The sequence below is a fragment of the Sprattus sprattus genome, assembly GCF_963457725.1.
Source record: "Sprattus sprattus genome assembly, chromosome: 10".
Taxonomy (NCBI): Eukaryota; Metazoa; Chordata; class Actinopteri; order Clupeiformes; family Clupeidae; genus Sprattus; species Sprattus sprattus.
This window is the reverse complement of record NC_137908.1, coordinates 32,552,546-32,579,290: the sequence shown is the minus strand read 5'-3', so window position 1 is coordinate 32,579,290 and position 26,745 is coordinate 32,552,546. Positions and strand designations below refer to the sequence as shown.

The 26,745-nt window shown below is 42.1% G+C and overlaps 1 protein-coding gene across 1 annotated transcript; it reads left to right on the top strand.

The window, feature by feature from the left end:
- alpl (alkaline phosphatase, biomineralization associated) lies at window positions 1-26,745 on the top strand (the record flags this gene model as incomplete). The annotated part of the gene is made up of 11 exons (XM_080845643.1): window positions 1-94; window positions 853-972; window positions 2,078-2,193; window positions 2,931-3,105; window positions 4,378-4,553; window positions 7,978-8,118; window positions 11,577-11,646; window positions 11,793-11,927; window positions 20,370-20,561; window positions 20,859-20,978; window positions 25,955-26,745. 11 exons carry the CDS (start codon window positions 1-3, stop codon window positions 26,236-26,238), a joined length of 1,623 nt encoding a protein of 540 aa, XP_080701769.1. The 3' UTR covers window positions 26,239-26,745.

Genomic DNA, 26,745 nt, shown 5'->3' with positions numbered 1-26,745 from the left:
ATGGCACAGCGGATTGTTTGCACCATGATGGTGAGGATTCTCCTCCTCGGTTCCGTCATGGCCCTGGATGTCATTGGGAAACCACAGTTTCCTGGTAAGTCATGTTCCAGTTAAAGGTAGACCATGCAATTTGACAACCCTTGACACTGGTCCTATATGGACCTAGTGCTAATGTGGCATGACCTCAAAATGACAGGTCTTTAGTGGTTTTCCATGGGCATGAATGCTTGTCTTTAACTTTTTGGTATAACCGTGCTATAAATGACTGATAATGGTCACATGACACCACTCTGTGTTCTTTCGCTATCAGTGACAACCCATGACAAGATATGCCAATGGCACCCTATGTAAGTCTTATTACACAGGGTTCAATTTAAATTTAAAAAATGTGTTCATGATGACACAGTATTGCAGAATTTTTTTTTAAAAACAAGTCTCATTGAAGGAAAAGACATCTTGGGTTACAAATAAGGTCTTGATATCCTACAAGCTTGATTGGAAAGTGGAGGGATTGTTTTACTATTGGCATGAGGAGATTAGGTTGTCTTACGGAAAGGAAACAACATGCATCATGTGTATTTCAACATGCAATTGAGGTGGGGGTGGTAGGAGTGATGGGTTGCTAAGAGGCTTAGGCAGTCACACGCATGGCAGGATAAGAAATAAGGTCTGTATTCTTATCTTCATTTTCATGGCCTCTTCTTTTAAGTATGCTCGGGGATATGTCCTAAATATGTTTGTGTGTGGGTGTGGGCAAATGCACTTGCTTGTGTGTGTGTGTGTGTGTGTGTGTGTGTGTGTGCGCCCGTGTGTGTGCGCCTGTGTGTGTGTGTTTGTGCACCCCTACAACAGAGGAAGAGAAGACTCCGGCGTTCTGGAACAAGTGGGCTCAGCGCACACTGAAGGAAGCGTTGCAGTTACAGGAGCTCAACACGAATGTGGCCAAGAACATCATCCTCTTCCTCGGGGATGGTAGGCTGATCTGATTCTCAATAGTTATGCTGTCTGAATGGAGCATAGTAATCACACCGTACTGTTTCACAGCAATCACTGCTCTTCTTACTCATTTCTATGTACACCATACAGAATCCTCCATACAGAATTCCTCATTAGTTTCAGAGGTTAGGCTTTGAAAGTGTAGGATGTACACAAAAGTCTGTGAGAGGCTCGACCGTAGTGCTGCCAGACTGATCCTGTTAAAATGTGTCAAGTGACACAGAGGGTGAATTTAATTTAAATCAATGATTTATCAGCACTAACTCAGGTGTTTGATATGGGGGTCACTGATAAAGCTCATGTTTCTAACCTCATCTAACGTTATCCTGTTGGAGCGGGCTGAGGGTTTAAGGATCACGGTCATGTGGCAGCCCATTTAGCATTTGCCGTTGCCTTTCGAATACAGGATTTGATTTGACAGGCATGGCAGTCGAGTAGGCAGTAGTCAAGTCTGGTTTGTTCATGGTAATTATGTGCCCCTAAATATGTGTTGCATTGATAGGCGGTGCAGTTTTGAGCAAAATCACATATATTCTTCCTCAAAGCACAGTGCATTGACTCATTGCTTATATACCCTTTTAAAAATGTGATGAAAACAGACATTTTTTGCTGAAAAAACCCTGTGATTAAGTATTTTTACACATTATTATAATCTTCTGAATGTAAAATCCCTCTGATAATCTTTAGGTTTCTTACATCAAGTTCAAAGTTAGGAACAATGTCGTGAAAGATTGCCAGTCAAGAAGGTTAGCAGGCAAGGTCCTTGTAGCCCTGACTCCAGTGTGAAGTAGCTTGAAATAGCTGCAGTTACGAGAGCAGGTGATAATACTGACAATAGAAACTCTCTCAGCTTCCTGTGTATCCTATTACTGTCAAACATGTCCCCATGTATCCTATGTTCCTGTCACACAAGTTCCCATGTATCCTATGTTACTGTCACAATTATTGGCTATCCAATTATTACATAACAGACCTACTGTGTGTATCTGTGTGGTCATGGGTATGTGTGTGTGCAAATAACTGTGTCTGTGTGTGCCTGCATGTGTGGGTGTGTTTACATGTGTGTGTGTGTGTCCCACAGGAATGGGAATTCCTACTGTGACGGCATCACGGATCCTCAAGGGCCAGATGAGCGGCCAGAGCGGAGAGGAGTTCCAGATGGAAATGGACAAATTCCCCTTTGTGGCACTGTCTAAGGTGTGGGTCCGCTCTGTGCTGATCCTGCCGTGCCAGGCATTTTGTGCCCATAATGCTGCCATGAAGGGACTAAATAGTTCACTGAGACAGGAGACTTTACACTCAAGCTGTGATGAATGAGCAGCTGATGTTGTTTATTCAGTGGATATTTCATTATATGGTTTGTGTTGCTGTGAAACAAGATCTGTTTTGCAATTGTCAACGTGGGTCAGAATGCAATAGTGATCCATTTAGTGATGAACATAGTAAATATGTAATCACACACACAGGCACACAGGCACACAGGCACACACGCACAGACGCACACACACACACACACACACACACAAACACAGGCAAACACACACACACACACACATACATTCCTCTTGCGCTCCGGACATTCCGTGCATGCCCTGTCCTAGTGAGGGCACTAATCCTTCTGGCCGCTTTGGCATCACTAATACACACACACAAACACACACACACACACACACACACACACACACACACACACACACACACACACACACACACACACACACACACACACACACACACACACACACACACACACACACACACACACACACACACACACACACACACACACACACACACACACACACACACACACACACACACACACACACACACACACACACACACATATGCATGTGTAAGCCTTTCACCCTTGCAGACAGACAAAACCGATGCACTAACACACACACACATGTCTTAACCCTTCACCCCTGCAGACGTACAACACTGATGCCCAGGTGCCGGACAGTGCAGGCACAGCCACAGCCTACCTCTGCGGGGTCAAGGCCAACGAGGGGACGCTGGGGTTGAGCGCAGCTGCCGTGAGGTCACAGTGCAACACCACCCAAGGCAACGAGGTCACCTCCATCCTCAAATGGGCCAAGGATGCAGGTGAGACAACACCAAGCTCACTGGCCCTAGTCAATGAATACGTTTTGCTAAAGACTGATAGAAATGGACACTTGCTAATCTACGAAGGGACAGAATGCTCCAGCAGCATCAGTGGAGATGAAGTAATCCCTTTTCTAGTATGCAAGTTATCTGGATGGAACAAGTTTGATTGTGTTGAAAAACTAGAGCTGCCTGTAGACAAGGGAGAATCAGGGTTCATCCCACAGCTCATGTGAGTGAGTTATGCCATTGTGAATATGATCAGTTGTTTTGAAAAAAGGGATTAATCCAGTATTTGGAAACCCTTCAAGAATAGTTGAGAGATTAGCAGAACAATGACCTGGACTGACAAATGTTTTATGGAAACAGATTCTCATTAACCAGCCTGAAAGTGTGCTGTGTTGGCTCTCCCACTAAAATGGTCAAGCAGTTTTTTCCAAGAGAAGGTTGCCTTGAGAGTCAGCCTGACAGCACTGGACTGACCCACAGGGCTCAGATACACATACGCGTCTTTTTTCAGGCAGAAATGCTTCAGTAACGCCTTGGCAAAGTGCGGCGGCCAAAACAGAAGCGGTGCGCTTCCCTGCCTTGCGCTGGAAAGTTGAGAATAGTTCAACTTTTAAGCGCACCTAAAAAACGCTTCAAAGACGCAACGCGTGGTGGAGAAGGGGCGCACGCTTTAAACGTACCATAGGAATCAATGCATTTGCTCGTGTCCCGTTTTTACAAAAACGTGTATGTGTATCTGAGCCCTTAGGAAGTGTGTGTATAAAGACATGACAGGAATGAACAACAGAGAGCTTGTCGTGAAGAAGATCATGAGCACATGACTGTAACACACCACGCATATTGATGGGTTTTGGCTGAGCATAGAGTATGTCTCAGAGGACTTACATTAGTAGTAGCCAAGAGACTGATACCTCTTGAAGTCTATCTGTCAAGCTTTGGCAAGCATGGGAGAGAAAGGCTCAAGATAGCATTCCATGTAAGCGATAGCCTTCAAAGTTTGAGGTATAATGACAGAGTTGTGTCATGAATGCATGTTTGAAGCTGCAATTGGCCTTATCAAATGGCTGTTGTTGGCCCAGAGGAGCTTTGAAACCACAGAGAGAAGACAACTTTAAAAATAGGTTTGAACAGGTTTACCCCACATATTATACATTTTGTTAACTGCTCATATTGTGACAGTATATGTCATCTATGTACTTGAATAGGTGTCAACCTGGTTTAATTCACAGTCCATGTGAATAAAGAGACTGATCTGCTTCTCAGGAAAGTCAGTGGGAATCGTCACAACGACGCGCATCAATCATGCCACACCAAGCGCTGCCTATGCCCACTGTGCCGACCGCGACTGGTTCTCTGACAGCGAAATGCCCCCGGAGGCAGTGACTGCTGGCTGCAAAGACATCGCCAGACAGCTCTTTGAGAATATCCCGGGAATCAATGTGAGTCCCCTTCTCCGTAGCATGCATCTTTTAGACTTCTTGTGCTTGCCAGTAAACATGGTGCACACTGCGTGACCCAGATAGGATTTCAAATTTTGGGAACATACAGCCGCGGAAAAAATTAAGAGACCACTTTTAAAATATTATCAGTTTTTCTGGTTTTACTATTTATTGGTATGTGTTTGAGTAAAATTGACATTTTTGTTTCATTCTATAAACTACTGACAACATTTCTACCGAATTTCAAATAAAAATACTGTCATTTAGAGCATTATTGGTCAAAATAACAAAAAAGATGCTGTGTTTCAAGATATTGATTTCTGATCTCTTCCTAAGTTAAAGCATTAGTATTGTGTATTTTAAAAATGAATATGAACTTGTTTTCTTTGCATTATTCGAGATTTGAAAACATTCCATTTATTTTGCTATTTTGACCAATTGTCATTTTTCTGCAAATAAATGCTCTAAATGACATGACAGAAATTTTGTCAGTAGTTTATAGTATAAAACTTAAATGTTAACTTTACTTTAACTCATCTATCTATAAATCCAGAAATCTCTGTGTGTCAGTCTGTCAGTCTAGGGCGTATCTCCCTGACGGTAGTTACGTTAGTTATGAGATTTCGCATGTAGCCTACGCATGTCATGAACCTGTGCATCCTTGATTTTGAAGATTTTTGAAATCATAGTTCGCGAGATATTTGTATTTTACCGTTTCCCGTAGGCACTAATGGGTTATCGTTTCCCGTCCCGTCGGCACTATGGGTAGTGACGTCACAATCAAACAATATACGCCTAGCAGTTTTAAACTATCCTGCCTTCACTCAAAGTTCAGAATAGTGTTGGATACGATAAGGAGGTCCGCATTCAAATTCTTCTTGGTGAACAGATACATTCTTTTGCTCAGGTAATCTTAAGACAGTGATTGATTTCGTTTCGTTTATTTTTAAGCTTCTTTATATTAAGTTTCAAAGTAATGTCTAGAGTTGTACAGTCATCTAACAGACAGGGAATAGTAATCCATCAAAGTCTGTCTAGGGCGTATCTCCCTGACGGTAGTTACGTTAGTTATGATATTTACATATATATGACGCATGTCATGAACCTGTGCATCCTTGATTTTGAAGATTTTTGAATTCATAGTTCGCAAGATATTTGTATTTTACCGTTTGCGGTAGGCACTGAAGTGAGGCACTATGTAGCGGACCCACGCAACGTGAATTATGTCATAGTCATAGAACAGTCGTTGTCATAGATGTAACCCCAGCTGATGCGTATGGGCCTGGCATGTAACCAACTCTCATTACCATGTTAAGTAGTATATTGTAGTTTGATGTATTTGTATAAGAGTTAGTTTTCTATTCAATGTTGATGGTAAGCCTAGACCAGTGACCATGCGTTCATGCATCTACTGACGCAATGAGAGAGGTTTTCAGATGTGTCCCGATGTATCTGTTGTAATTCGTGTGTAGGCTACTTTGTTTTCTCATTATTGCAATATTATAAACCTCAGTCTGCATTTACCCTGGCTGGGAGAGGCTGTCATTCGGAAGATACTGTGTGTGATCGCCTTTGCTCTGTGTTCATTAAACCTGTCAGAGTGTATGAATAAACGGCTGGGTGCCAATCAAAATCACAACGCAAGAGTGGCCGCTACAAATGGTAGCTTATATTGACTAGTGCAGTGCCCGTAGGAATTATGCATTCTGTAGTGTTAGCAGACGTGGGTGTAGCTGTTGGGTAGTGTAATAGCAAGACATATTTGCACTCCACATAGGTACAGGTTACACTGAAGTATTATTGTGATGCATGTTTCCTTTTCATTAAGAAATGTTTTAATGTTTATTTGCACGTATTTCGTGGACTCCATAGCAACAGATGGGAAAGCAATGGACAATCTAAAAGCCTCCGAGGCTTATCAATATAAGCTACTATTTGTAGCGGTGTAGTACTCCACTCTTGCGTTGTGATTTTGATTGGCACCCAGACGTTTATTAATACACTCTGACAGGTTTAATGAACACAGAGCAAAGGCGATCACACACAGTATCTTCGAATGACAGCCTCTCCCAGCCAGGGTAAATGCAGACTGAGGTTTATAATATTGCAATAATGAGAAAACAAAGTAGCCTACACACGAATTACAACAGATACATCGGGACACTAATACATCGGAAAACCTCTCTCATTGCGTCAGTAGATGCATGAACATCACAATCTGAAAGCCTCCGAGGCTTATCAATAAGCTACCATTTGTAGCGGTGTATACTCAAACGATAACCCATAGTGCCTAACGCAAACGATAAAATAGAAATATCTCACGAACTATGAATTCAGAGAGAGAGTTGTATAGATTAAAATTCATGCGTTTTGCATATGCCATGAATAAGTGCTGTAATCACAGTTACATTTCAACCATGCTTATGAAATGAGTTTGCCAAGTTGTAAGTCAAATAAGTGCAGAAAAGAAGCTTAAAAATAAACGAATAGATAAAATCAATCACTGTCTTAAGATTACCTGAGCAAAAGTCTGTATCTGTTCACCAAGAAGAATTTGAATGTGGACCTCCTTATCGTATCCAACGCTATTCTGAACTTTGAGTGAAGGCAGGATAGTTTAATACCGCTAAGCGTTCGTATCCAACGCTCATCTGAACTTTGAGTGAAGGCAGGATAGTTTAATACCGCTAAGCGTATATTGTTTGATTGTGACGTCATTTCGGTGCACAATCTGTCAGTGGGACTTGCTACGGGAAACGATAACCCATTAGTGCCTACGGGAAACGATAAAATACAAATATCTCGCAAACTATGAATTCAAAAATCTTCAAAATCAAGGATGCACAGGTTCATGACATGCGTAAGCTACATGCGAAATCTCATAACTAACGTAACTACCGTCAGGGAGATACACCCTAGACAGACTGACACACAGAGATTTCTGGATTTATAGATAGATAAGCCTCGGAGGCTTTCAGATTGTACATTGCTTTCCCATCTGTTGCTATGGAGTCCACGAAATACGCGCAATTCTCGCTGTAAGTTATGTCGGGCCACGTCGTCATGTTATCCTCCCAGTTCTGCACTGAACAACAGCTAGCCTACACCTACGTCTGCTAACACTACAGAATGCATAATTCCTACGGGCACTGCACTAGTACCAATAAATAGTAAAACCAGAGAAACTGATAATTTTGAAGTGGTCTCTTAATTTTTTCCGCGGCTGTAGTTATTAGATATTGTTTATGAACATAGATATTGTTTAGTTTTGTTTTACCATCAGCCGGTTGGGCAAAAGAGAGTGTTTTAATGCAACATTGATACTGAGTGAACAGATACAAATAGGCCACTGTGGTTACAAATAGTTCAGCTGTGATAGAATTACATTGAATTCCTATGTGGTGTTTGTAACATGGACATGCAGGTGATTTTGGGTGGAGGCAGGAAATACATGTTCCCCAAGGACACGCCGGATGTGGAGTACCCCACGGAGAAACAGCATTTTGGCACACGGAGAGATGGCAGGAACCTGGTCAGCGAATGGAAGGAACGGATGAAAGAGAAAGTAAGCAGTTGTTGTTACTCTCCCCAGTGCACTTTGCTCTCCACTACACAGGCATCAACAACAGCAATTTCATTTCAGATCTGATTCTGTTTCCACCCACTGGTCAGCCTCTGGGTTGATGACCTTGTTGACCCTTCTTCAAAAGCTGGAGACAAATCAGCTAATCCGGTCAGTTTTCTGGCTTGGAAGAAAATACATAAATATCTTCCCTTCCATAATCCATTAATATACAGTACCAGTCAAACACAGGCACACCTTCTCATTAAATGGTTTATCTTTATTTGTATTTTTTCTACATTGCAGATTAATATTGAAGACATCAAACAAGGGTTAAACAAACCAGAATATGTTTTATATTTTAGATTCTTCAAAGTAGCCACCTTTTGCTTTGATGACAGCTTTGAACACTCTTGGCATTATTTCAAGCAGCTTCATGAGGTAGTCACCAGGAATGGTTTTCAATTAACAGGTGTACCTTGTCAAGACTTAATTTGCGGAATGTCTTGCTTTCTTAATGTGTTTGAGACCCTCAGTTGTGTTGTGCAGAGGCAGGGTTGGTGCACAGTTCTATAAAGTGAATAACCTAGGCCTTTTCGACTACAGTTCTTATCCATATTATAGCAAGAACCACTCAACTAAGTAAAGAAAATGACAGTCCATCATTACTTTAAGACAGGAAGGTCAGTCAATCTGGAAGATTTCAAGAACTTTGAATGTATCGTCAAGTGCGGTCGCGAAAACCAGGGGACCGCCGCAGGACAAGGAAGACCAAAAGGAGGATAAGTTCATTAGAGTGACCAGCCTCAGAAACCGCAAATTAACAGCGCCTCAGATTATAACCCACATAAATGATTCGCAGAGTTCAAGTAGCAGACACATCTCAACATCAACTGTGAATCAGGCCTGCGTGGTCGAATTGCTGCAAAGAAACCACTACTGAGGAAAAAACGAATTGAAGAAGAGACTTGCTTAGGCCAAGAAACACAAGGAATGGATATATTAACCAGTGGAAATCTTTACTTTGGTCTGATGACTCAAAATGTGTGATTTTTGGTTCCACCCGCAGTGTCTTTGTAAGATGTAGAGAAGGTGAGCAGATGGTTTCTACCTGTGTGGTTCCCACTGTGAAGCATGGAGGAGGAGGTGTGATGGTGTGTGGGTGCTTTGATGGTGACACTGTTGGTGATTTATTCAAAACCCTAATTGAGATGGTCTGGGATGAGTTGGACTGCAGAGTGAAGGCAAAGCAGCCAACCTCATGACTACCTCATGAAGCTGATTGAAAGAATGCAAAGAGTGTGCAAAGCTGTCATCAAAGCAAAATGTGGTTTCTTTGAAGAATCTAAAATATAAAACATTCTCTGGTTTGTTACGCATTTTTTTGTTGTCATATGTGTTCCTTCATAGTTTGGATGTCTTCAATATTAATCTACAATGTAGAATTTTTTTTTTTAATAAAAAAAAGTGTTTCCAAACGACTGGTACTGAACATGATGCCTGCAGATGATTTACAATGTATTATATGTAGAGATCATAAAACAAGCATGTTTCCTGATTTCTGGGAAAATAACAACCCCCTGATGGCCAGTGTTTTTTCTGAATTTAAAGTAGTGGATCTCAGGCCTGCTCCATTGGGACCCCATTCGCTGCATTCTTTATATACACCAGATTCATTTCACAAATGCCCAAAAAGATGCAGTTTGCATTTATGCTGACTTCTGCCTGACTCAGCCACCATAGCAGTCCAGCCCCTGCTGTCAGTCATTGGCAGGCAGGGAGGCATGTCTCCAAGGAGGTTTCCTGATTGGTCAATACAGGTGGATGTTCACCCAATGCAGGGGAGTTAAAGCCTCCGTTTCATCAGTTTCCATGACTGTAAAGCTTGCTGGCCCCTGAGCCAGTAGTTGGAAATAGGTGAATAATTACCCTCTGGACAGCCGTGGCAGAAAACCAGATGTGAAGGCTTTTTAAAATTGTGTAAAGCTGGGCGGGACCAAAACTGTCATCAAAGCTCTTTCTTCAGAACATTAACTACATATTTGAGACTGTATTAATAAAGCCGAACTTAGAAAGCTTTAAGCAAGCTGACTGCGGCTGTTTCTACCTTCAGTACACCCAATGAAATAGTGCCACAGGCAGTGCATCTGTTTATCAGAAGGGAATTGGGGGCAGAGGTGCAGACTGGGTGGGAATGTCAGGATGATGACTTGGCTTTCATAATTACCCCTGTGGTAGAGGAAGGGGCAGTTTGCCAATCAGTCCGGTAGAATGCAGGAGGTGATTTTCTTTTTTTTTCCATTCCATGATGGTATTATTATTTACAGATGCCTGCATGGTGTAAGCAGGTCACATGAGGCCCATGGCCAAGCCTCAAAAAGTGAACAAACAGCATGTGCTGGGTGCATGGCCTATGTGAAACTATTGGCTCCACTGTAATCACTGTCTGCAATACACTGAAAAATCCTAGGAGCTCAAGGGGTCAGTGACCAGATGGTCTAACGCTCGTCTTGAGAAATGCAGCTCTTGTGGAAATAAAAAAGAAACACAGTCTGTTGATAACACCAGATGGTGTTTGAGTCATGTAAACCATTAGACATACATTGCAATGTCTGAGGTTGTCAAAATTGTTTGAATGGCAAATATTTTAATACTGAAGATCGGATAGGAATGCAGAAGAGGTTGCTGCTGTTAAAATGGAGAAAATGCAATGAGCAGGCTGCATGAAGGGCTGTCATGTTTTATTTTAATCATTTACTAGGTATATAGATTACACGACAGACAGTGTTTTAGGATCATCTCAAGGTATCAACCAGTGACTGACACATGTAGTAGAGTCAGAGGATGAAACAAGCCTGGTCTTAATCGGCTTACTTTACTTTCGAGTTTTAAGGATCATAGTATGATGGAGTTTAGGACAGGGAGAGTCACATGAAAACACAGGAAGGTTTGGGCCACAAAGGTTTGAAAAACAGCAACAAGACTGTGTGGTTGAAACCTTAGTGCTATTGGCTTATGAAATAAAAGCAAACAAAAAAGAGGGTATTTACTGTTATCTATTATTTTAGAACAGTTTGGAGGTGATCTTCCACTTGCAGTTAACGGCAATATTTAATGTATAACACTGCCAACAGCATCATATTACTACTTATACCTTATCAACTGAATTATTTTATTCTTTTTTCTATTCTTTATTCATACACAGTAGTCCCCTGAGAATTATGTCTCTTTTTAAAACAGCCCTGTGACAGAAAGAGTATAGCCATTCCATGAAAGAGTATAAATAAGAATATTTTAAAAAGTGAAATAAAAGTTAGAGGTTTGTGCACAGTTTAAACATGAAAGGACTACAAAACAGCACAGGTCGTACCGGAACAAGCACATAAATATATGGAAAACAAAGGTAAATAGGAGGATGTGAAGTGTTAAACACTATTTTCTTTTCATATCTACCTCAATAGAGGGCCCATTATGTCTGGAACAAGAAAGAACTTCTTTCTCTCAACCCCAGCAAGACGGACTACATTCTGGGTGAGTCATTTTTTTCCTCATCCAAACCTTTGCTCTGCCCTTTTAGCCTTTTAGCCATCTAGCCTACTACTGACATCTGTTTTCTCTCTCTCTCTCTCTCTCTCTCTCTCTCTCTCTTTCACTCTCTTATATCCACACATTCACAGGTCTGTTTGAGCCATCTGACCTTCCATACGACCTGGAGAGAAACAAAGAGACAGAACCATCACTCACAGAGATGGTGGACGTGGCCCTGAAAATCCTCAAGAAGAACCCCAACGGATTCTTCCTGCTGGTGGAGGGTGAGAGCCTCGTGTTTTCCTTACATTGTAAACTAAACCTCATCCGCTTCATACTTTATACGGCCAGGTTCAGCTCTCAGCGGCACTGCTCTCAGTCAGAGTTTTCTTAGTGCCAGGTGACCTTGTGTTGTGTTATGCAGACCGATGTTTTGGAAGTAGCTGACTTGCTTGCATTTTTATTCTCACAATAAGTAGATGCTCTATTTCAGTGCTTCAGCACTCATTAGTCAGGACAAATCATGTATTAGTCATGTAATTATAAACGGATGTTGAGCAAGCTCCCCTCCCCAGCCCTGACATGAAAAAAAAAACAGATCCAACAGCAAATGGGGTTTGGAGGCTGTCTGTAACTCTAAGACTTTCAGCTACAGTCTCCTGGCAATTACTCACTGTGCTGTTTTAACACCATTTGTGGTGGTGTTGGGGTGAAGCAATGATGTTGGTGTTGGTTGTGGCTTGCTCTGTGTGTGAACCTCATAGGAGTATATTTACTCGGTGCAACATGAATGTAAACATTGTTTGTTTTAGTAGGATGGGTTTCTTCAGTGTTGCTCGAGAGGTCAATCTCTAGTCATATTTCCTGTGCAAGTGGAGCCTATTGCAAGTAACACGTGATGGGCTCATTTCAACGTGAGCAAGTTTATCTAAGTTTGGTTTGGGGCTGAGGAAGATTTATTAACCCTTTCATGCTGCATTATGAGGTCAGACCAAGCAATGTTATTTACCATTATCCACAGATATAGTTGGGAGTTGGAAAGAGCTGACAGTGGTCAGATGGTTGTCATAGAACAGCATATTCAAATTCAATTTTCTTGCACCGAATCTATAATTCCATGGGTCAGATAGAGGATGAGACACACACATACTGATCTTATCAAACTTTCAACGTCATGCAATCCAGATTTGATAGACTTGAGGAATGGCTTTGGCTATCAATTTCATTACTAAGTTCAGTGGCGGCCTTTCCTACAGGCGTTATAGGCGGCCGCCTAGAGCGCCATCTAGAGGGGGAGCGCCAAATAATGCGCCCGAATTTTTTTTAAATTAAAAAACACAATTATTAAAAAACACAATTATAATTTTTTTTTTTTCAGGCGCATATTTTGGCGCCCCTTCTATATCTCCAACCAATATTTTGACATTAAAAAAAAAATCTAACATTGGGGTATAATGAGCCAAAAATCGAAAACAGAGGGGTATGTTCTTCAATGGTGTTGTCAGAACATGCTAGCATAGCGAGGCATTTGATTCAAATGTGTGTGTGTCTTATGAAGAGGCTTAAGCCCAGCGGCGTGCATGACTAAACGGGTCAGAATATAGAACTCATCAATTTGCTCTCCTTATCATTGTAAAGACAGGTGAAATTATTACAGTGCATGAAATGCCCTGTATTGTTATTCCTAGGCTTCTCACCTTTTTCTGCGATTAATTCAGCCCGAACCGCTTAACGTAGAAACTTCATTCAAACTTTGTCGCGTAGGTCTTGTAAAGGACACTTATGCTATGTATTTTTCACTTTTCTAAACTTTATACTTTTTAAGATATTAAATAAAAACGAATCGAAATTTTCCCATTGACTTACATTGGGCCATTATGACATCATAATAGGGTCTTTAAACTGGCTTGCACCTGTGCTTCACTGACACCTGCGCCAAATCCAAGGAACCTCTTCTCTGTCCCTCTCAATTTAACTGTATAGGAACATTAAGACACCTTCCATTCTCTACTTTTTTTTCTCTCCATCTCTCCATCTTTCTCCCTATCCCTCTCAGTCTACTTTCTCTCACACTCAATCTCTCTTCTTCACTCCATTTTTATCTCCTTTTTTCAATATTTTCACTCTCTTTTTCTCTTTCACTCTTCATTCCTTCTTACACTCTTCTTTCCTTTCTTCTTCCCCTCTTCCACTCTTCTTTCCTTCTTTCACTTTTCTTTCCTTTCTTCACTCTCCTTTCTTCTTTCCTTCTTCAACTATTATTTCCTTCTTTCACTCTTCTTTCCTTTCTTCACTCGTCTTTCCTTCTTTCACTCTTCTTTCCTTCTTCCTCTCTTCTCTCCTTTCTTCACTCTTCTTTCCTTCTTCCACTCTTCTTTCCTTTCTTCTTCCTTTCCTAACTTTTTGCATATCATGCACTGATATTTCCTTCAGGAAATGCATTTTCTAGTTGATATTGCAACCTTGCGAGGTGCAGGCAAATGTACTTATGATGTACAATACACATTAAGGGTTGCTACAATATGTTATCATGAAAACACTAATGAACACAGTATTTCAGAGATCAAACTGATTTTGGAGAAACAGAGTATAATGAGCAGATAGACAACACATGGGAAAACATTAATGCAACTTCTTCAGGGGGTTATCAAACATTATTGTGAATGACGAACATTTACATGGATTTATGGGAACAGCCGCTCGACAGCGCCTCGTCTGCTGCAACTAATTACAAAACAAACTTCCTCCAACAATATCACGTAGGCCTATGCGCAAAGTAAGTTATTCTTTTAACGACATTGAAGCGAAAAAATACATTTCGCCACAAAGCTAAATTTAACAAATAATGATAAAACATACTGTAACGTGCCGGCATAGTCGCCCCATAATGCCGTGCGGCGGGCGCATACTTGTGTGATGCACTAACGATGTTCCTGTTCCTTACTGTTGTCGTTGTTCTGTGTTGGGACTGAGTTTATACAGGTGTGTGACAGTAACACAGTCTATTTGCTCCGATCGTTGTTGTGTTTATGTGAAATAATTGCAGTCTTACAAGGCAAAATAGCGTTTGAAAGTTGCAATTCCGTTTTCGTAGGGGAGCGCCAAATGTGCTAGGGCCGCCCCTGACTAAGTTAAATGATCTTTGTGTAACTCAGGGACGGACTGGCCGTCGGGCATACCGGGCGTTTGCCCGGTGGGCCGACGTGCAATATGGGCCGACAGTCTCGATTTTTTTTTTTTTTTTTTTACCATATAATGGTCTAACCGGCTGGCCCACGAAAGTAGTTCATCAGCGGCCCTATTGACACTGGGCTGGCCCAATCACATCCCCTGGGCTGACCCAACACCAACCCCTTTCGATTTGGACCTGCCTACATAATGCATTAGGACGGTAAACAAACTCAAATTTTTTATATTTTTTCCCATATAATGGTCTAACCGGCTGGCCCACGAAAGTAGTTCATCAGTGGCCCTATTGACACTGGTCTGGCCCAATCACATCCCCTGGGCTGACCCAACACCAACCCCTTTCGATTTGGACCTGCCTACATAATGCATTAGGACGGTAAACAAACTCAATTTTTTTTTTTTTTCCCATATAATGGTCTAACCGGCTGGCCCACGAAAGTAGTTCATCAGCGGCCCTATTGACACTGGGCTGGCCCAATCACATCCCCTGGGCTGACCCAACACCAACCCCTTTCGATTTGGACCTGCCTACATAATGCATTAGGACGGTAAACAAACTCAGCCTGGCCCATGGCTTGACAGGTGCACGCTAGTCTGCGGCCCATTGGCTGTCTTCTTTAGTGACTAGGGGCTCGTCCAATCATATCACCAAACACCTTCTACCTTTAGCTTGGTCGGTGCACAGAAACGCACGTTTCGTTAGAATCCTCCAGTCCAAAATGGAGAGAAAGCGAAAAGGGGGTGCAGAGAAACCGCGAGATAAGAAGAGGCTTGCTTTTCAAGCCAACGCTGCCAAATGTGCCAAAATATCAGAAATGTTTGCCACGGCAGGGCCATCATCAGCTCCCGTGGATGACAGCCAGGGAGATACGATACAACGACCTACGGTAAGCTTACTGATCATGAATTAAAACGTCTCTAAAATATGTTTGACTTAGGACCTATGTTCTATGGCCAAGTTCGTTTGCATTGTAAATACAAGACAAGTCTGGAGCAATTACACTGATTTATTTATATGTTTAGTAATAACTAGGGTGACCAGACGTCCGGATTTATGCCGGCCAGTCCGGATTTCCAATGCCCTGTCCGGCGTCCGGCGCAGCATCAAACCGGACGCATAATTGTCCTCCTTTTTGGAGTTGCACTGGGCCTAAAGAGCTGCGCTCTAGAATATTTGCCTGGATCGCAGTCTAACACATGATTGGCTTAAAGCTGTGTCTGATTAATATCTGATTGGCTTAAATTCAATTCTAACCCTATATCATTGGTTAAAAATGTAAAAAGGCTCCATGTGCTGGCTACGTCATACATATGCTGCTGGCTACATTGACAGAAACTGTTATTGACATAAGGACAGTTAAAGGCACCCAGTGCAACTTTTGAGGCTTAAAAATAAACATTCAATTTCTAGTCTTTTTTACACGTAGTAAGTTTCAATAACTCCATACCATTACATACCGACATTCAAGCAGCAAAGATGAGACGTCGTTGTGTGGTGAGAACTGATAGAAAATCGATAACAACAACAATCGTCGCCATTTTCTTTATTTTTTTTAACCTACAATAAATAAAGCAGGCTTCCAGTCAATGGAAAAATGGCTTCTCCCCACCGGCGATTGTTGTTGTTACCGATTGTTGTTAACACACATAGAAGAAACGTGCCTAAACGCCAGACGTCTTTCAATCCAGAGTGGGCAAAAGAACACGACTTTATATCAAAAAGCAGTTGAGACTCCTTGCATGGCCTCTGCATTTTCTGTTGCTGTGACATTGACATAAGTAGTCAAGGTAAACGCGCACAAACTTTCCTCCTCTTTCTCGTGCCAGCTGCTAATACGAGTGGACATGCTTTCACTGTATCATGCTAGCATACAATTAACGTTGTGTTGCCGTGTGCGTTACCGACAATGTAAGTGTAATTCATGTATCTGCTAGCTTTACTTTCTTTATATTAATGTTTACAAGCACTAGCTGCTATAACTAGTAATTTATCGCAGACTTGTTCTAGCCTGTATACGACGCTAATACGGAGATCCATTTGTTTTGATATTGCTGGTAGCTTAGAGTTCAGACTGCCAGGCCATTTGTGGTCTTAGAGTGCCACCTTGTGGTATAGTAATGTGACAACATTGCAATTACAGTGTTGCTGATACACTGATGTGCATAATAGTGAATTATATATTATACATTATTCATAACTGATAGGTTATTGTGTATTTTGTTCAGATATTTATATATTTACGTAAATTAGTACAGATTGCGAGTTATGTATATTTATGTTATATTCTGTATTTCTTTATTCTATAGAAACCACACAAACACTTACAAATACTTCTTTTAATGTATGATTATTCCACTGCAAACACTTAATGCACTTGATCAACCCGCTGGAGGTTAAACACAAATAAACCTGTTTCTACTACACAAAGTTGTATTGTAGAGGGGAGCACGCCAGAGTCCTATGTAATTATTCACAGCACCACGAGCATTCCGTATTTCGAAATTCCGCATAGTGTCCTCCTTTTTGGTGTTATTTGGTGTTATGGATATGGTCACCCTAATAATAACAGTGAGTGTAATTGAAACTAGGTAACAAGGTACAAAATTCAAGTAACAACTTTAACAAAAAGTAACAACTTTCTACACAACTTTAAAGTGTATGATGTATATTGTATTGTATTGATTTTAGATTAATTAAGACCACCACCTTAACCGCAAACTCTTGTTGAACTCATAAAGTAGTAGGTTCAGTGACGTGCGGTGAGACACCTGTATTCTGTAGCATCTGCGAGCCCGTGAATCAATGTTTCGTTGGAATCATGATGTAACGTTGTTGTAGCGGGAATACAGCAATGCTATTTTCTAATTGGCAGGGCATATGTATGATTCTAGACTTCGCTAAGCACTGAAGCGACTGAAACTGTGAATTTTGTCACATTCAGAGAAGTTAACAGGTAAAACGGGAGAAAAATAGGGCGTCTTTAGGCCGTCCTGCCCAAAAGTAGGGCGTCCCATTTCTTCTTAATTTTTTAGAAGACTATAGGGCAGATGCCCTGCTAGCTAAAAGCCTGGTTGGTGTAGACATTCGAGAGACCAAAAAGACTGAAAAGGTGTGTTATCGAATTTAGTGGGCCGGTCTGGTTCAAAATGCCCGGGCCGATTTTTTGTCCCAGTCCGCCCCTGGTGTAACTGGTCACACCGATTGGGACTCTTAAAATGAACAGCACCGCAAGGCATAAGATTGACAACTTGCATTGCAGATTTGACAACTTGCATCTTTATCAAGTTTGTAAACAACTCTGCTTGAAGTATGGTAACCAGACCAAATATGGGAGGTAACTTAAAACTTTGATATAACGGCTATCTAAGTGAATAATAAAACATTAGTATTCTGCCTATTTCTCGTATTTTTCTCTTTTTTTTAACACCTATACTTTGTCCTCTAGTCAATTCCCCAGCACACCAGTTAGATCTTTAAAGATACAGGCTACAGCTTTTGCTCTATGAAAGATATGAACACAGTGCTGTTTGTCATCCCAAAGGAACACTCATTTTGCACTGTATCATGTCTTTATTGATAGTCATCCAACATGCAATTGCTATCAAGGTAACCCATCAAGGTAACTGTCCTTAAGCAATGGATGCTGGGTTGATATCGTCTGGTAGCTTTTACCTTATCTAAGTTTTTGTAAGTTTGTTTTTTTGTGCTGTAGTGGAGGAGTTCACTGCTCCTACATCTACACAGTGTGATTGATGGCCATCACAGCCTGTTAATAGCAGTTTTCACTGTGCTCTTCTCAGCCACTAGATGAAAACCAGGCTTTTAGAAAGGTTGTTGGCTATGTCGCATTTGTATGAGTTTTTGTGTGTGTGTCTATAAACACATGCTTATGTGTTTTTTTCAGTGTGTATGAGTGTGTGTGTGGTTGCTGCTTTTGACGTGGAACCTATGCTGGGCGAGTGAAAGAACACATCCATTATTTCTGACACTTGAAAGCCAATTGACCAATGAAAATGCGGGACATAATACCAGTGAGCGAGTTGTAAACATGCCCTGGCCAGGCGGTGGCCAAGGTTACGTCAGGGGGTCCATAGACCGTGTCAGGAGATGACCTGGCATCTTAGGAGCATGGATGAATCCCATGGGTGTTGATTAAAGGTAGGAGTGATACTTAACCTGTGGAGTTATTCATTGTGGCAGATAGTGATGACTTCTTAAACATTCTGGAACCCTCCACTAGAGTTACTTCAGTAGAAATCTTTAACATACTATGTAACCAGTGTCTCTACCTCGGAGCACACACACACACATACACACACACACACACACACACACACACACACACACACACACACACACACACACACACACACACACACACACAAACACACTCTGTTTTCACTAATATGTAGTCTCAGTCTAAAAGCTCAACCACTAAGACCATAAGATAGCATTTGTGTGTGACATCATTTGCATAGTTTATTTACCCTTAGACCTCTCTGATCCACCCAAGTCAAACAATACGTTTTTTTTGTCTACATTAAAACACAAAATATTTGAAAATTAAAAATGGTTTCAGTATCCAGTACCCACCAATATAACAAACATAAACAATGTTCTCTGCAATTGCAAAGTTGCTTTTATTCAAAAACATATTTTCTCAATAACAACCCTTATTTAACCTATAGATAATACATTTTTGTTTGTTACTCCAGCTTACATATATTTGACAGGTTTTGTTATGCTACTCATTTTTTGTTCTATTGCACCAAGTTTGGCTTGACAGACAGCAGCGCCAGTCTTATACTACGGGTGGCATCTCTCCCCGCCTGTTAGACATTGCCGGGCTGCTATTACTCAGTGGACATATATGCCTTTCGTGAAGCAAGCGGAGCATGCTAGGTGGATCTCTCCACTCAATGTTTCAAAAAACTGGGGGTGACAGTAAAGTAACCTATCGTTCTCTTTCATCATCCGTGTTCGAGATCCACCTATAGGAGATCTAGATAACTCCCCGATTGCGCTTCATGTGGCCACAAGTATGGCCCTAACTATGATGGGCTTAACACATAGAACAAGTTTGTGTCCTAGTGACATCAAGGCGGTAGTACCTTACAATAGCTATGGCTTCTACAAGCCAGTGAGGCAGGTGTTGAAACACGGCTCTCCATGTAGCGGGTTTCCCCTTGACGGCAGGTTTGCACCTGTGTTCAGGACACCTGAGACATGTGTTGCACATAAAGACAGGAAGTGTTGACTGCCCCTTTGAAGCAGTGCCAGGCAGTGCAGTAGGGGGGAGCACATGGTGTCCCTGCAGGCGGGCAAGTAAATGTCTGGCTCCGCCACAGTAGGTGTGAAGCTGAAAGTGATGCCAAAGCCAAGTAATGCAGCGGTAAGGAGGTGTTTATCTGTACTTCACGTGACCATAAACCGTCAAAATGAATTAGAAGGTGATTAAAAAACGACCTGCCTCAGAAAATATAACTCAAATATGTCTAATTACTGCATACTGTTGATTTAATATTCTGTGTGGCAGGGGGGAGGATTGACCATGGTCACCATGACGGCAAAGCCAAGCAGGCGTTGCATGAGACAGTGGAAATGGACCGTGCCATTGGCCGGGCAGGCCTGCTCACCAGTACCCATGACACCCTGACCGTTGTCACGGCGGACCACTCTCACGTCTTCAACTTCGGAGGCTACACGAGACGAGGGAACAACATCTTTGGTGAATTACTAACTTAGCATTTCTAATTTCTAACAGTTTCAGTTAAATATTTGCATTTTCTTGTGGTAAGGAACTTACAGTACGTTGCTTGTACTTCTTTAGGCCACGTTTTGAGGAATAACATCTAAATGTTAATACTGCTTCAAGCCACAAGTATTATTAGTTGCATGTTTTCTAGAGCATTGTTACAGAATGGTGGTTAAATCTTGGATTCACTCCCCACTGTGCTGCCTTACACTCTATGATTATGCTATGTTGTGGTTGATCTTGAATAATCGTGGTTGTATTATCTAACAGGACTGGCTCCAATGATGAGTGATATTGACCAGAGACCCTTCACATCCATCCTGTACGGGAATGGCCCAGGCTTCAAACTGATCAACGGCCTGAGAGAGAACGTCTCCACAGTGGACTACGGTACACTATCTTCATCACCCTTCCTCACCCAGTGTTGTACCTGAACGCGTTCATTGAACGAAAGTTCATGAACTCGTTCATAATTTTGGTGAACGTGAACTGAACGGTCTGTATTATTGCCTGATGAACGATACTTACTGTGAACGCGTTCATTCTGGTGTCTGTGAACGGCACGTTCACTCTTTTTAATTTCATTCAATAAGGTGCCAGATATCTAGAGACTTCCAGGCGAAAAACACACATTTAACAGTCATTTAACAGTTTCAAATCGCTGCGTTTGCTTTATTTTACTGTCAATGCCTGGCAAGTGTGAGAGCGACAAAGTTGCATAGAGGCCGAAAGCGGTATTGCAGACATATAGAGATTTAGATATTTTTTTTTAGCTCGCAACATATTGAAAAAAAGAACTGAACTAGTTCCTTTTTTGGAGCTGTGAACTTAGTTCAAATTTTTTGAATTATGAACTATGAACTGAACAAGTTAACTTTAAAATGTGTGAACTTTGAACTGAACTAGTTCATGTAGAAAGCGAACTTTCCCAACACTGTCCTCACCCCCCCCCCCCCCTCACCTCCTGCACTGTCTGTGAACTTACTCTTAGTCACACCTCCAAAAACTGTTGTGTCAGAGACAGGCATGTGTAGTTCGACTGGGACCCTGACCCAGAGGTGTAATCAGTGGCGGACCTACCATTAAGGCGAACTAGGCAACTGCCTTAGGCCCTCACCCAGCAGAAAGCCCACGATAAATTGCCCACCCAGGCACTGATGGGACGGCCTAAGTCCATAACCAACCGGCCCTCCCGCAGATATCGTCGGTTGCGACAGTTTTCCTTGCTTAAGCGAATACATTATATACCTGTCATGATAACCAATGGGATTCACTGTCTGCTATTTATACTACTCCTAGTGACCTGTATTCACACTCATGGTTACTATTGTCTTACTATTTTCACACTCATGGTTACTATTGTCTTACTATTTTCTAATCTCCTCCGTCAGTCTTACTATGTTTATTTGTTATTAAATGTTAATCACTCTAGCCTAATACTTGCATGTCTCGCTCGTAGACACCTTTAACACCCCTACACACACACACACACACACACACACATAATCACACACCCAGCATGCAACACTACCATTACCACTGATGTTTACACCCCATCGTATGTTCTGTTCTGTTCATTTCTACAACAAAGTTCAAACCAGTGGCGGCGGACCTTAAGGGCGATTGTGGCGACGAACTGCTTTCAGGAAAAGGAGATTTTTTTCTCTGTCGGCGTACTAATTAAGATAAATTGACAACAAAACAATTAGGACTTCCTACACCAAATGTATCGATTCAACAGGTTTCTATAAAGGGTGGAACCCTACATCCAAGAATTGGAACGAAAGAAAATCATGGCTAGCACGCTGTGAAGTGGCTAACGCGGTCTGTATTTCTTTATTTGTAGGCTACCGCTGTCACTTTTCATAGGTTGTACAGTGTGAATGTTCGCTTTTTGCCCTAACACTGAGTTATTTTCTTTGTGAAGACTTAGTTAGCTTTTGTAAGCCAATACTTTCGAGATCAGTCAATAAATATAGTTGGTTTTGACTTATATGTTGCCCCCTTCTTTACGTTGTTACTGGACATTTATGTGTCCTGTAAAGCTATGTTGCATCATACAAAATTTGAGACATGTGGATAATGAAAAAGTGGGATAATTTAATGCGGAGCCAAATCATGTTTGCTTATGAAGGCTCCTGAATGCAACTTTCTTCCATATAACTAGCTACTGTAGCTATGTAGGTAGAGGGGAAATATTTTGATTGTGTGCTGCCATCTACTATACAAAAAGGTATTGCTGTATGAGTTAATCAGCCTACAAAAAAAATGATATTGCTTAATGTAGGTCGCCCTAATCATTATCAAAAAAATTGTGTACTCTTTCTCTGCTGACATTTATTCCTAAAGGCTCTGTAGTTATACATATAGGCCTAACCATCTGATACTAGCCCAGAGTTAAGCATATTCATCTAGCTAACTATAGGCCCTACCTTCCTTGGAGTGTTACAATAGCCAGTATCATTTTATTCCATGTGTCCATCCAGGCAAATTTGTGGATCCAAATGTTATTAAAAAACATATATAATGTTATTTCTTTGTAATCATCCAAAATTATGTTAAGTGTATGGGTATTTTGCATACATTGAGCGGGCAACGCGCCGTATATTAAGTGGGCCGCTCTGACAGACAACTCCCGGGCCACTTTTTCCCCCCAGTCCGCCCCTGCTTTGAGGTGGCCCTTTTTTTTTGCATTAAAAGGACGGATGAAGAGGGCCCCTGGCTATGTTTTCGCCTTAGGCCCCCAAATGACTAGGTCCGCCACTGGGTGTAATAACGACTTAACAGGCCCGAGTGCAAAACAACCATCGGAGGCCCTTACCGTCGCATCGTCAGGTGAAACTAATGATGTTGGGAGTTTGAGAGGCACATGCAAATGTACTTATGATGTACAATACACATTAAGGGTTGCTACAATATGTTGTCATGAAAACACCAATAAACACAGTATTTCATCGATCAAACTGATTTTGGAGAAACAGTGTATAATGAGCAGATGGGACAACACATGGGAAAACATTAATACAACTTCTTCAGGGGGTTATCAAACATTATTGTGAATTACGAACATTTACATTGATTTATGGGAACAGCCGCTAGACAGCGCCTCGCCTGCTGCAATCAATTACAAAACAAACTTCCTCCAACAATATCACGTAGACCTATGCGCAAGGTAACTTATTCTTTTAACGACATTGAAGCAAAAAAATACATTTCAAGTACCATTAGGCGTATAAAAAAGCATAACATGCATGATGTTTAGAATGGCATCGAGCCTTGCGTTGAGCAAAATTATCAACAATTTCAGACATGTTCAACTCCTTGGCCCGGATGCTTTCGATGGACAAGGTAATCCTCTCAGCTAATCCTCTCAGTATCTACTGCCCAATTCTGCTCTTAAGTAGGTCTTAATCATCTTTTGTTCAGAAAATGATCACTTTGCTGGCTACGGTCACAGGTACGGTAAGAAACAATAGCAGAGCCGTGCACACCTCGCCAAATGCTGATGTAACCGAGTGGTTATCAACAATCTGAGTTTTTACTACCTGTTGCACTCAGGACTGCTTTAAAAGCAGGGCGTGAACTATAGGAGTTGCGCTGGAAACGTGGGCGCAATGTACCTGTCATAGTGGTCAGACAAAACTTTTGCCTTTCCAAACAGCTCATCATCTCCTGCGAGTTGAAGGGTACTGGGGTGTAAAGCATGGAAGACATGACAGGTTGCTCGCGTTCTACTGAATCTTTGGGAAAGCTGGCTGATTATGATGTCTAGATTTAGCTATTTTCCGACTACATCCTGCAAAATAGATCTAGCCTGGCTGCTGCCTTAGCCTATAGGCCTATACGTGTATTGTATGACGTTTAATAGCCATGTCTAAATGCATTCCATTAGGCTATACCAGACAGTAAACGTTATGTGATTAGCCTACCCTGGTGGGCCTCATTGCTGTTGGGCTGGGGTCAGACGTAGCGTTATCCTGAACACCTCGCCACAAATCCAAATGAAGATAATTTTGGCAATTTTGCCACACTTTCATCCTGCCCTTTGCGTTTGTGCCGCTTCCTGCAGCCACTTTTGTGTTTGAAGGGCATGGGGTAGCCTACTTCTCGCTTACTCAACACGCAATGCAACACAACACAATTGGAAACACTCCGAGGAGAGCGTACTATTATCTTCATTTGTATTTGTGGCGAGGAGTGTTCAGGATAACGCTACGTCTGACCCTTCAACACGCAGTACCCTTCAACTCGCAGAGGAGATGATGAGCTGTTTGGAAAGGCAAAAGTTTTGTCTGACCACTATGACAGGGACATTGCGCCCACGTTTCTAGCGCAACTCCTATAGTTCTCGCCCTGCTTTTAAAGCAGCGATTTCTCAGCTGTCATGAGTGCACACCTCGCCGAGTGCTGATGTAACCGAGTGGTTATCAACAATCTGAGTTTTTGCTATCTGTTGCACTCATGACTACTGAGAAATCGCTGCTTTAAAAGTGAACTATAGGAGTTGCGCTGGAAACGTGGCACAATGTCCCTGTCATAGTGGTCAGACAAAAGCGGGCCCCCTTTCGCCACGGGCCCTAGTGCAGCTGCACACCCTGCACTCCCTATAGTTACACCACTGCCCTGACCCTTTCAGCTGAGTTTCTAAACCCCAAACAGACGTGTGCAACATGCTTGTAGCTGGTAGGTGTGCAGGATGTTTATGGCTGCTGGGTCTCAGTCGCCTCATCAAGCAGGAGAGCAACACAATAGAACAGGACGACAGTGAGGGGAGATAAACTCATCTTATCTCCACTCTCCGACTCTTCCTCTGACTTTCTTAGTACCATTTTGGCACAGATGGGGAAGTAGTGAAATATGTTTATCAGACCCTAAATATAAAAGTCTCTTCAAGACTTCTTTTTTGTTTTAAGAAATCACATGAAAGATGCGTAGAACTGGCTTTTTCTCTTGAACTCGTCTTTTTTTTAAACTTTATGAGGGGACACCTACCGTACTAAAAAAACTGTAATTTACTGATAAGAATATATTCAAGCTCTCCTCTTGACTTACATGTCATCTGATCAATGTCAGAAACATTCTTACAAGTCCTCTTCTCTTAGCTTCATGTCATTTTATGCATGAATCATCCTGAACCAAATAAATATCCTGCAGTGATTTAAGTCATGTTCAGTAACATTTCTGCAATTGTAGAATAGTTCTCCTACAAAGAAGATCCATATCAGCAGCATAACTTTCTCCCACTCTCTGAACAAAATTGATTAAATCTCTCTCTTTCTCTCCCTCTATCTTTCCCTCCCTTTACCCCCACCTTTTGTCTCCCTCTGTCTCTCTCTCTTTCCCTGTCTCTGTCTCTATCCCCTCAGAGCAAAACAACTACCAGGCCCAGTCGGCCGTGCCCCTGCGCTTCGAGACCCACGGCGGGGAGGACGTGGCAGTCTTCTCCAAGGGCCCGATGGCCCACCTGCTCCACGGCGTGCAGGAGCAGAACTACATCCCCCACGTCATGGCCTACGCTGCCTGCGTGGGGCAGAACCGCGAGCACTGCGGCTCGTCCTCGAGCTCGGCCGTCAGCCCCAGGCCCAGCCCGGCCACCACCGCCATATCCACGCTGGCTGCATTGCTCACGCTAGCCTGGCTGCACTGCTGACAGCCCTGTCTGTCAAAAGCTTCCTCCCTCCTCCTCCCTCCCCTCCCTCCCTATCTCCACAGCAGAAAACAGGCATTAGTGTGCACTGTGCGTCCACTTTTACACGCAAACACACACACACAGATGCACACACAGATGCACACATGGAGACTAACATATGCACTGACACACGTTCACTCTCACATAGGCATGTGCATACACACACACACAAACACACACACACACACACATACACACACACACACACACACACACACACACACACACACACACACACACACACACACACACACACACACTGATTCACATACACACACACACACTCTGTAACCTTTCCCTTCTCCTCTACCATTTAGATGGAACTACGGTCTCCCTCTAAATAGATTTTTAAATTGTATAAATTGTATTCATTTTTAAAGCAGTTCTGTACAGTTTATAGAATAAGGGACCAACCATAAGGGGCTTTTAAAGGGCAATATGGACAGAAGGAGCGACAGAGAAAAGAAG